General features: G+C 48.5%; 1 protein-coding gene across 1 annotated transcript; it reads left to right on the plus strand.

Annotated features, from left to right (window-relative positions):
* Positions 1–7,026: 7,026 nt before the first annotated feature.
* LOC139342978 (keratin, type I cytoskeletal 13-like) lies at positions 7,027–10,552 on the plus strand. Its single transcript, XM_070980334.1, has 7 exons — positions 7,027–7,506; positions 8,206–8,288; positions 8,899–9,055; positions 9,186–9,347; positions 9,699–9,824; positions 9,909–10,132; positions 10,386–10,552. Exons 1-7 carry the CDS (start codon positions 7,075–7,077, stop codon positions 10,504–10,506), a joined length of 1,305 nt encoding a protein of 434 aa, XP_070836435.1. The 5' UTR covers positions 7,027–7,074; the 3' UTR covers positions 10,507–10,552.
* Positions 10,553–12,498: the final 1,946 nt, after the last annotated feature.

Genomic DNA, 12,498 nt, shown 5'->3' on the forward strand with positions numbered 1-12,498 from the left:
TCATTTTTCCAGGTCAGATCTTTGACTGACTCTCATTTCAAAGGACTTTTGGATGTTTTCAGGTCAGATTTGATCTTGGTTTGATGAGGATGAAGAACATCAAGCTTCGCTTTGCTCCAGCAGATGTGAAGTGTGTGTTTGCAGCCAGCAGGGGTCAGAAGTGATCACAGAGTAATCCGCTTGCTCCAGGTGAGAACATCCTGCCTCACCTGTGAGGAAGAAGCGTCAGCAGTGCCACAGTACTGAAATAGTCAGTCTTTAGTTAAATAAAAGTACAAAAGTATTAACAGCAAAATGTAGTATCAAAAGTAAAAGTACTCCTAACACAGAGTGGCTACTGTCACTGTTACACATTATGTGACTGGATCATGACTGATGTTTCAATATGTTGCTAACTGGAGCTCATTTTCACTATTTCATATCCTTTTGTACTTTAATCTGTTTTAATCTGTTATTTTATAAACTCTTCACGTGTTTTCTTTGTATGTAAATGCAGATAAATGCAGCGCAGTAAAAAGAACAGTGTGTCCCTCTGAGGTGCAGGAGGGACAGTCCAGGTGGCCTGTAGGGGGCAGTAAACACCACGGTGGACGTCTGTGAGTCTGATTATTCCAACATGAAGGAGAGTCCACCTGCAGGCGGTCCTGCCTCACTGTGGCCACTGGAGGGCAGCAGAGAGTCAGATCCACCTGCAGAGAAGTCGGCCAGGTGACATGAGCTTCAATGAAAGAGCAAAAAACAGAGTGAAGCCATTAAAAATCATCTTCACACAAAACATACGACAGAGACGAGAATCTAAGACGAGACAGAAACCCAGCAAAGAGTAAACGCAGGACGACACAGTACTTATACCATTAAAATACTGCACTGAGGCAGGCTGGTGACCAGCTATCAGAACAGTGTGTGCTGAGGTGGTTTAACAGCTTGTAAACAGTCATAAAACATGGAAACTGTGTGTGTGTGTGTGCGCAGGTTTTATATACGTGCGCACACACACACACGCACACACACACTCAGTGTCTTCTTTAAATGAGAGGCTGAGAGGAAACACAAACGCCATGTTCGCCTGAGTCACATGATCACATTTGACCTTCTCATCCCCCGAGATCCAAACACACCTGGACCCTGCGTCCAGGTGTGTTTAAAAAGACATTTCACAGACGCCTACAGCGTCCACAGGCCTGGTTTATAATGTCCCCAAATGTCCAGCTGCAGGTGAGTCATGTGACCTTTGTATTCACTGTGCCGTCACTCTGCTCTCCGTCTTTGGGGAAACGCTACTGAGCGCGTGCAGTGCTCAGGTCATGTGGTCGATGGCGTGAAGATGGATGAAGTGACACCTGACACAGAGCAGTGCAGGTGATATGGATGTCACAGTGGTTACAGAATCAACACCTTTAAAGCTTCATTGAGTCTCAGTGAAGCTCTCTTGCTCACACCTGGAGAGCTCTCTGACCTACCTGCAGGCTCCGCCCTCACCTGCCTGCTGAATACCACATGTCAAAACGGATCAACGATTTACGACCCTCGACTGCAGCGGCCTCTCCCTCTTCAGACATGCAGAGGTCAAACAGCAGGTCGTCTCTACCTGTGCAGGTAGATCTGAGGCGAGCTGATCGTTCTCCACAGTGTGTCCACACGAAGGTGTTCAGGGAACAAGCCTGAAGGCTGCTTCCTGTTTGTCAGCGATGGACACACAGCGAGCTCAACGTACAGCAGGTCGGTCAGAGAGCTGTTATACAAGCAAACACAGCACAAAGGGTGTGTGTGAGTGTGTGTGTGTGTGTGTGTGTGTGTGTGTGTGTGTGTGTGTGTGTGTGTGTGTGTGTGTGTGTGTGCGTGCGTGCGTGTGTGTGCGTGTATGAACCTGTGTGTCTTATCGCTGTGGTATTTCCCAGAGGCCTCTTGGAACCGATCCCTCAATATGTGAAGTATGGAGAACAACAAACAAAACATTCCTCTCAGTCGCTGTTGTTCACTTAATTCTCACACAGACATCAGCCAATCAGCTGAAGGGGCCGATGGCGTGCCAGCGACACACCTGTCACTGTGACGACCTGGACCTGCATCTTTATTGATTGGATAATCGTCAAAGTGGCGGGAAACTGAACAATGACAGGAAGTAAAACATAGTGGAACGCATGAGGGAGAGTTACTACAAAATAAAACAGGAACTGCAGTAAACTAGAGTCCATGCACGTCATCACGTAGCCAGGCTAGCACGTCCCCCTCTGCTGATGATGCTATGCTAAGCTAAGCTAACTGGCTGTCTGGTTTTCTGGCAGAAGACAAACGTCTCCCACGTGCACTTTTCATGCCCAGCAACACACACGTGCAGTGAAGCAGATAAACATTAGCTTGATTCAGACCAAAGATCATCAGTGAGTGTGGCAGCGTTTTCCTCTGGAAGCTGAACGTCTCACAGGACTCAGAGACTCTGAGACACTGAGAGTCCTTCAGACGCTTCAGTCTCTTCTGCTTTTCATTTGAATTGTCCCAAAACGTCAAAAATCCCGCCTCGAGGCCGCCATGACTGCCAGGAATTCAGCTTGTTTTAACTCCCCTTGAGGCCACAGGTAAGAATCACCTTGACATTTCCTTATATGGTAAAGCTGAGCGGCAGGAGGTCTGAAGCAGGCAGGTTGGAACAAAACACTCGAGCCTGCCGAGTGTTTGAGTCACAGCAGCGCCGAGATGAAAGCGAGCTCAGGACAGACTGAGTGAATTCAAGCCTGTCGGCCACTATTTCCACCTTTCCACCATCTTCAGCTCTTTTCGTAAACATGGTTGTTTGGGTGATTCTGCTCTATGGGGACGGGGGACGGGGGGAGGGGGGCGACACGCAGTGAGGGGTCCGAGCTGGACGCAGTCCTGGACGCTGGAGCGCTGAGACATCGACCACGCACAGCGTTTGGACAGGGGTGTCCACATAGCTCACCTGGTTTAGACATTCACCTGTTTGACTGAATCTTGTTTGTTTTTTTTCAGCAGAAAACAAAAGAAAAGTCAAGATTAAGATTAAGATTAAGATTAAGATTAAGATTAAGATTAAGATTAAGATTAAGATTAAGATTTCCCTTTATACACACAACATGCAGACTGAGGGGGAAACTGCACACGCCATGCATTTGTGAAATTCTTTCTCCACTTTTGACCCTTCCTGGTCGTCCCTCCTCCGCGGCAGACCAGGAGCGGTGGGCTGCCAGCCGCCCGGCGCCCGAAGACCAGTTCCTCTTCGTCACCATTGGTCAGGTGGTCTTCTTGCATGTTTTCAGTGGGGGTATTTTTATGGAGGATAGCCCAGGTGAACACGGGGAGAACATGCAAACTGCACACAGAAAGGCCCCTTTCCTCGAGGAGGCACCAAAGGCACGGTGGAGGGATTCGAACCGGGACCTTCTAGCTGTGAGGCGACAGTGTTGCCACTGTTTCCACCGTGCCACCAAAAGAGACCTCAGTAAAATGTGAATGGAGTTTGGTGGAAGGCAGAAGGTCTCAGACGTGCGAGAACACTCTGCGTGGAAACGTTCAGCTGTGTGTGTGCAGAGCTGCGCCACAGCGACTTTCAAAATAAAGCTCCATAAAACTTTATTTAGCAGATAGAGTCTCAGTTTGTGATGAGGAGCGAGTGATGAAGAGGATAAGAGGAAGATTCACCAAAAGAAGACTAATGGAAGAAGAATTCAGTCCCACCCTGAAGAGGAGGGAGAGCACAGTCTTCATCTCATTGTCTCAGACAGCAGAGGAACAGAAGCCAACAGAAACAGTCCAGACGGGGGCTTCGCCTGTAGACAGCACACCTGGCTCAGTGTCTACCTGCATGGATCATGTACAGTGTCTACATACAGACACCTGCAGCCACAAAGTGTCACATGTCCACAGCTGTCTGTCCTTCAGACCCCGGCTGGCGGTCCACACGCGGACAAAACGTTCAAACGAGCAGAAATCACTTTCTCCACTTCACACTTTCACTCTGTATGGAGTGAAGCTGTTCCACAGAGACACACCTGAGCGTACCTGCAGGCGACAGCCGCCTGTGTAAGCCCCGCCCCCACAGGTTATGTAAAGCAGGTGCCGCAGGCGGAGGATTCAGGTAAGACTGACAGGTTCATGATGGGGGGGCGAGCTGGGACAGGTTCAGTATGTCTCCCTGAGGCGGGGGGAGGGTGTGTGTGTGTGTGTGCGTGTGTGTGTGTGTGCGCGCTCAGAATAGACCTGTCACTGTGTGTTTGTCCAAACTGAAGCTCTGCAGGTTGATGTGACAAACTGGACAAACTCGTAGTACTTGTACTTTGTACCACATGTGAGAGGCAAACGCAGGACTTTTACTCCGCTGCCTTCGTCTGGCTGCTTCATCTTCCACATCACACTTATTCTTCCATTTCCTGTCCTGCAAAAAGCACGTATCTCCAGATGAGTTGATGCTGAATGCTTGTCAGTGACATTTTGAATTCAGGACTTTTACTTCAGTGGAGTATTTTCACAGTGTGTACTAGTACTGTTCCTGAAGTACAGGATCTGAGTACTTCTTCCGGCACTGCCTTTATCACCTGCAGGTCATGAGATCTGACACTCAGTCCTCAGTGATCGACCTGAGATCCAACATTTAACCTCAGTGACACACCGAGCTCAGCAGCTAACAGCACACACACACACACACACACACACACACACACACACACACACACACACACACACCCCTCACTGGCTGCTGCTGTTCATAAAACACCCAAAGAAACTACAAGTACCTCTAATTTGTACATGACTTGAGTAAATGTACTTCAGTTTTTGAGCTCAGTAGAACACTGACTACTCACCAGGGAACTCTTATTTCCCTCCTCAACGTATTTTTAAATATTACCAAATCCAAATTTCTCCTTTTTGACCTATTTTACAATCTTTGCATGAATCTCCGACAGCCCGCTGGAACATGTCCTGTGCATGCTGCAGCCTGAAGACGTCCCCTTTCCAGAGCAGCAGGACACTGAGGCATGTGGACAGTGGACAGGTATCTGTGGCTATGGAGCTCATGTTGGAGTTTACTTTCTGTGCTTTGCTGCTGTTTGCAGGTGGACAGAGAACGTTCCATGTTCCCTGCTGCAGGCTGTAAATCTTCATTTCACAGCCAATAACAGATTTATGCACCTCTTACACAAACATGTCTGACAAGTTGAATCCAGGTGAGATTAAACGTCCCGTCTTTAATGGCTGTGACGGAGAAAGCAGTGGGCGTCGCACATACCTGTCAGTTTTCCCTGCAGCCTGAGAGCAACAGCTCGTGATGGAAAAGCCTGCAGCAGAATACCACAGAGCCACTCCCACGCTGCTCAGAAAAACACTTTCAGTCAAATCATTAGCTGAATGACTGCGATGGCTCCAGGATGCACAAATGCATCCTTTACATCACAGCATGTTGTGACGCTGTGCTGATGATTATCCACAAATTAACTGCTGCTTTCAACACAGTCAAAGTGCCTCAAAGGTGACGCAGAGGGGTCCTGACCAACCGTCCCCATGTGACGACTTAGTGATCCCTGAAAACCTCCTCCTCTCATCGGTCCAGAGCTTCTGCTGTACGCTCCGGACAGTCAACTAACGACCTGCAGCTGCACAGCTAACTGAGCTAACTGTCTGACAGCAGCTACAGTTAGCAGCTACAGTTAGCGGCTACAGTTAGCAGCTACAGTTAGCAGCTACAGTTAGCAGCTACAGTTAACGGCTACAGTTAGCAGCTACAGTTAGCAGCTACAGTTAGCAGCTACAGTTAACGGCTACAGTTAGCAGCTACAGTTAACGGCTACAGTTAGCAGCTACAGTTAGCGGCAGTTGGCGGTTCCTTTGAAACAAGTGAACCCATCTGTCCAACGGGAAACAGCCGGAGGACAGAAAGTCTCCAAGAAATATTTTCACCAAAATCAGTGAATGAAGAGACCAGAACCACTAGGGACTCTGACTGGTCTGAGAGCAGCTTCCAGTTTACTTTGAGTCTGTCTTTGATTGGGGGGGGTGAACGAAGCACGAGAACAAACTGCCTGCAGTCAGGGACTCACCTGGCAGCGATTTTAGGATGTATATAAAGGTATGTGGACAGCAGGGAGGCCGGTGGGACGTCCAGGCCAGAAAATGTCCCTTATTTTAAGTCCCAGCCACGCATTAGCAACCAAGCTAAGCTAATGGAAAGCTTCATTGTACCTCTTCAATAACTTTATCAGTGGTGAACAAAATGTTCGGAGTGATCAATTTAAAATAAATTACTATTATTATTATTGATAATAATAATAATCAATGTGACATTTGGTCTGGTCTGGACTCAGAGCTGCGTCGTCTTGATCACAGAAATCATTTGAGCGTCTGAAGCTAATCCGCTAATGGTTTAGTTTGATCCAAATGCTTCACGGCACCTTTAAGCACAATAATCTGTCAACAGACAACGAGGCTTACATGGAATCCTCCGCTCGGCGGGAACACGTGTTCAGACTGTTCAGCAGAATTTTAACTCTAACTTTGAGTGTTTTATTGATCGTAACAGAATCCAATCAGCCGCTCCTCAGCCTCTGCTCATTGTCAGCGATGTTTGCTCAAGATCAGGCGGCTGATGGCGGCTCCCTCTAAACAAACAAGTGGATTAGTCTTTAAGCCTGTTTGGCCTGTCGGCACAATAACCCGCCTGGAGTTACTCAACGCTGCGCTCATAAAAAGCGTAATAGCTGATTGTGGCTGTTGTGAGGAGGGCTGCTGATTGATTGAATGTGGCTTTTCATGCTGGGTGGAATAAAAATGTCATCCAGGTCTGAACTCGCCTGCTGAGCTTTGTGTGATGAAGATGATGATGAAGGGAGAGTTGGCGTGAGGATGCCGCTGCAGGTGAATGTGCTGCTGTTGGCTCCGCATTTCTCAGACACACCCACAGCCCATCAAGGACAGGTGTCTCCTCCCAGACTTGGCACCACCTGCCCCCCCACCCCCCCACAAACTCACCTAACAGTATAAAAAACAGCCGCTCTCTGAGCCGTCACTTCATCCTCTCCAGCTGAAGCAGACAGACAGCATCCTTCACCTTCATCACCACTCAAAATGACGTCCTTCACCACCAGAAGCAGCGTGTCAGGGGGCGGCGGTGGAGCCTACCTGAGCAGCAGTCGGTCCATGTACGGTGGATCTGGGGGCTCTCAGGTCAGAATCTCCTCCGGTGGCTCCTCCATGTCCCTGTACAGCGGCAGTGGTGGTGGAGCTGGTGGAGCTGGCTACGGCTTCAACCTCAGCAGCGGATCAGCAGGGGGGTTTGGCATGGTCTCTGGCGGCAGCGTGGACATCTCCGCCAACGAGAAGGCCACCATGCAGAACCTGAACGACCGTCTGGCCACCTACCTGGAGAAGGTGCGCAAGCTGGAGACAGCCAACGCTGAGCTGGAGCTGAAGATCAGGCAGTTCCTGGAGAGCAAGACCATCTCCTCCCCTAGTGACTACAGCGGCTTCTACGCCACCATCACAGACCTGCAGGGCAAGGTAGGCCCACACGTGTAGTGTGCACAGTCTTTGTATCCAACAACAGCCCGAAGGTGCGAGCAGGTGTATGCACATACTCCACCTGCCACCATTGCTGCCACCTGACAGTTTTCATCCATCCGATGAGTTAAAGCATGAACAGTGGAGTCATGCCAGCTCCCGTCTCAGTCGTAGTTTAAAGTACTTCATGTGATGTTTGTGGAGGCGTTGGCATCGGGCGTCTTTGTGTGTGTTTGTGCTAAAGAGTCTCAGTGCAGCACGCTGAACCTTTGTGTTGTCAGGAAACGTCGTCATGCAAATACCAAAGCCAGAGAGTGAAGTTAGTGCCAAGTGTAACAGGACGCTACAGACTGACAGGTGAAGCAGCAGCATGAGAGAGGAGAGCAGTTTTATTTTTGTTCCACTTTGAACAAAAGAGCGAGAGTTGAAGGCTGGAGATGTTTCCCAGAGAGCGGCTGTGTTACAGGCTGCTGCTTCAGCATGAGATGAAGTCAACGCGTTGACGAATCCACAGGCAGACATTTCAATCTCAGCACCTTTGAGCTGCAGCCTACAGTCTGCACATACGTCTCTGAGACACATTCACATTTCACACTATTGCTTGACTGCGTCTTTGTCTGTGGACGTCCCTTCAGTGCACTGTTAACAAAGAATGAACATAGAAGGCTGACAGCGTTTCTTTCCTCTTTCCTCTCGCAGATTCAGGCCGCAACCAGACTCAACGGCGGCATCTACCTCTCCATCGACAACGCCAAGCTGGCTGCAGACGACTTCAAGATCAAGTAAGTGAATCCATTCATTAATGAGCAGCTACGAGTTAAATTTAAACGTCCTGAATCAGAAAAATGCAAATTGAGGCAAAACTTCAGATCAGCTTATTATAAACTGCTGCACAGCAGAGACGTGGTTTACACACAGTTAGGACTCATCATACGAACGAGTCTCTTCATGTTCTTTTAAATAAACTGTCCTCTTAGCTACCAAGCTCATTGCCTCCATAGCAGACAGTTAACAGGGGGAGTAAACAAAACACTGGAGAGAAAATAGAGAGACTGACTAGCGCTAGCAAGTTAGCGGTTGAGTTGAACCCTGAATAGAGCCAAAAAGAACTTGGAAAAAGGCGGTAATGGATGAGACAGGTGGAAATCTGCCTTTCCTCCCTTCACTTGAATTTAAAGTTTATCAGTCAACACCTGGTGGCTGTCAGAGGAACTGCAGCTTGAAGCCTCAGTGCCAACAACAGCCAAAGACATCCAGCTGGAGTCTTTTTTGGGGACATTTCAAACATGTTTTCACCGTTTGTTTCTCTCTCTGTTGGCATCCTTCGCCTGTTCCACTCAGTTCGATTTTGGATAAACAGATTAGGAAATGAGCGCTTCGTCCTCTGTGCAGGTTTGAGAACGAGCTGGCAATGCGTCAGTCGGTGGAGGCCGACATCGCCGGGCTGAGGAGGGTCCTGGACGAGCTGACGCTGAGCCGGACCGACCTGGAGATGCAGATCGAAGGGCTGAAGGAGGAGCTGATCTTCCTCAAGAAGAACCACGAGGAGGTCAGTGGGCTTATCGAATGGATCAGTTATGGGTGATAAATTAAGTTCCCACAGACACAAGAAATGTCTTCTAGGAACATTTGTGGTTCAGCGAGCACTCAATCCTCAACTGTCACGCATCTCCCTGCAGGAGCTGCTGGCAATGCGAGCTCAGATGAGCGGCCAGGTGAACGTGGAGGTGGACGCCGCTCCAGCATTGGACCTCTCCAAGATCATGGCGGAAGTCAGGGATCAGTACGAAGCCATCGCTGCCAAAAACCGCAAAGAGCTGGAGAGCTGGTACCAGACAAAGGTCAGCACGTGACTTTCAGCCATGCTAATGGGAACCACGCATGTGCCTCGCTTTGTTCCAGACTGAATCATAACCCGAACAGCTGCTGGATGTTTGTATGAAATGTTCATGTTCCCCCCAGGATGAACCGTGATAACTTGATTGATCCTGACTTTTCATCCGGATGGCGTTCAGCCTCAGCTGTTTGTACACATTTAACAAACAAAGTAAATATGTCCAGAATTATTCAGCTGTCAGGTAAATGAAGAGGAGCTGTTTAAAATAGAGAAGCAGAGTAGATACTCGTGGTGATGCTGTGGATTTGCTGAATGGGTGTTTCTGTGCTCACCATGCTCTTCTTCTGTGCTCCAGGCAGAGACGCTGTCCAAAGAAGTCGCCATCAGCACGGAGACCTTGCAGACGTCCAAATCTGAGATCACAGAGCTGAAGCGAACGATGCAGGGGCTGGAGATCGAGCTGCAGTCACAGCTCAGCATGGTGAGCTCCACATCCAGCTTCTCCTCCACGTCCAGCGTGTTTGTGACGTGATCGGCAAACTGAACCTCCTCCTCTCTCCTGCAGAAAGCCTCACTGGAGGCGACTCTGGCCGAGACTCAGAACCGCTACGCCATGCAGCTGATGGGGTACCAGGGCCAGGTGACCCTGCTGGAGGAGCAGCTGGCGCAGCTGAAGGCCGACATGGAGAGACAGTCCCAGGAGTACCAGCTGCTGCTGGACATCAAGACCAGGCTGGAGATGGAGATCGCCGAGTACAGGAGGCTGCTGGATGGAGAGGCCAGCAGCAGGTGAGGAGGCTGAAGGCGTGTTGTGAGGATGGAGCTGGAGGTGGAAACATGAAGCTGATGAGTGAAGCATCTTTCTGCAGACAGAGTTCATTTCCAACTTGTTTCAAACGTCATTGTTACTTCCTCGTTCTTGAGTCAGATTCTGCAAATGAAACACCGTCAGCTTGTTGTGCAGGTTTACAAAGGACGGTGATTTATCATCACTGTGACTGTGACATGAATAAAACCTGCCTGTGCTGTTTGTCTCCTGCAGCGTCTCCGTGTCCTCCTCCTCCTCCACCTCCACCAAACAGAAAGTGATCACCATAGTGGAGGAGATCGTGGACGGGAAGGTGGTGAGCTCCTCCACCGAGACCGTCAGTCAGACCCTGTGAGCGCCACCAGGGGGCGACCTCTTGGCTCTTGACAAAATAAAAGTCTGCTGAGGTGCTTCAAAATAAAAGCTTGTTGTGTCTTCTGTTCAGTGTCTGCAGTCGTACGTCCTCTACAGGCCTCCACAACTGCAAAGCTGTGTGAACTCCATCATGTTTTAGCTTTTCTTGCTCTTTTGCTGACAAAGATACACCACAAAGTGCTTCGTGTGAGTCAGGATTAAACAGTCAGCTGAATAAAACGATGGCGTTGTACATAAAATACATTCAGTTTGCATGTTTCTTCTATGTCTGTGCAGCTGGTGTCACAGTGACATAGTTCAGATAGTTGCTGTGTGAATACGAGCTCAGTCTGACACCCACAGGAGGGTGGTGCTGGTGGTGGAGGTGTGAGACAACTGTTCCAGGCGTGTTTGTGGCAACAAACCCGAGTATTTGAAGTCAAAACATGATGTTTTCCTAACGATGGTAAAGTGCTGTCAGTGCCTTAAACGCAGCGCCGCCCCAACAGGAAGCTGAAAACAGAGAGTTTAATCATGTCTGTGGTTTGCACAAACGTTCAGGCACCACATTTATTCTTCTGACGGCATTGGATCAAAACATTTTCAGAAGCAATGAAGCAAATCAAATCATTAGGTGGAAATCATGTCACATAAAATGAGCCTCCGAGCGTCATTCAGCTAGAAAAGGTCAAAATTCCTGAAAAAGCAAAAATCTTCATTAAAGCAGATTGTGCGGTGCTGGAATGGTCTGAGTACAGAACAAGGATAAAATATGCAAAGTTTCATTGGTTTTTGTAAATATATACTTATTCTGAAGTTTGGCACACCTGTCTGGGACATTCCACAGGTGAACAGGTTTGTTCTCAAGGCAGGAAGTGAGGTTCTTTGTGCACACCTGACTGTACGAAGGATATATCATTATTATATTATTGTTGTATATAATATTACCACATGAGCGCAGGAACACTTCAGGGACAGTTTGTTTGTTAATGACTGTTTTTATTCAGAACTTTTATTCAGAACTTTTCCAGACTTTCCTGGAGCATCAGTGTTAGAGCAGCAGCTCCAGGTGGAGCTAACACAGTTAGCATACGACAGCTAACACCCGAGCAGTCAGCTTCACGTCACATCTTCATTATGAGCATTAATCCAAGCAGACAAACACATACGCGAGAACACAAATATTTATGGAGACATGCGACTCCTCCATCAGACGACAGGACCGACTCCCCTGCACCTGCAACTTCACAATCACAGGGTATAAATATATAATCAATGGATCAATAAGTACAACTGTTAAAACACGACTCATTTCTTCCTGCTGAAGCGACATGAAAGGTGTTTCTGTTCAGTTTCTGTCATGTGAGGCTGAACTACAGCTAAATGCTAACACCAGCATGCTAACATGCTCACAATGACAATGCTAAGATTCTGATGTTCAGCAGGCACAATGTTCACCATGTTTGCCATCTTAGTTTAGCATATCAGCAGCAGACGTCCTCTCGCTGTTTGAAAATGTCCCCACAATCAAGCTCTGCAGTCTGCCACTCAAAGTAACTGCGCAGTAAAACTCCCCTGTCTATAAACCTGCAGTCAGTCGCAGTTAATCTTCTGCTTTGAAGCAGCCTCGGGCTCAGTCCTCAGTGCACCAGCCTTAAAGCGAGCCTGCAACCACGCCGGCATCCGCTGAAGGTCTGCTGAGAGGTGGCCGCCGGTCTGAAACAGCAGCTCATAAAACTCACTGACAGGCAGGAGAAATCATCAGGAAACTACAATAAAACACAAAATCGCTATGTTACTGAGAACATTTCAGAGGTCCACCGTCCAAGCATCGCGTTGAGCTTTATTTAACTGCACAACGCGAACAGTCGTGGCTCCTGCTGCTGTGGAAAACGACCTCCAGTGGCCTTTATGAAACCTCAGGTGCTCAATTCTTCACAAACCCAAACAAACAAGTGGCAGCACACAACACGACACTAACCGAGTCCAAATT

The sequence above is a fragment of the Chaetodon trifascialis genome, chromosome 15 (genome assembly GCF_039877785.1).
Source record: "Chaetodon trifascialis isolate fChaTrf1 chromosome 15, fChaTrf1.hap1, whole genome shotgun sequence".
Lineage (NCBI taxonomy): Eukaryota > Metazoa > Chordata > Actinopteri > Chaetodontiformes > Chaetodontidae > Chaetodon > Chaetodon trifascialis.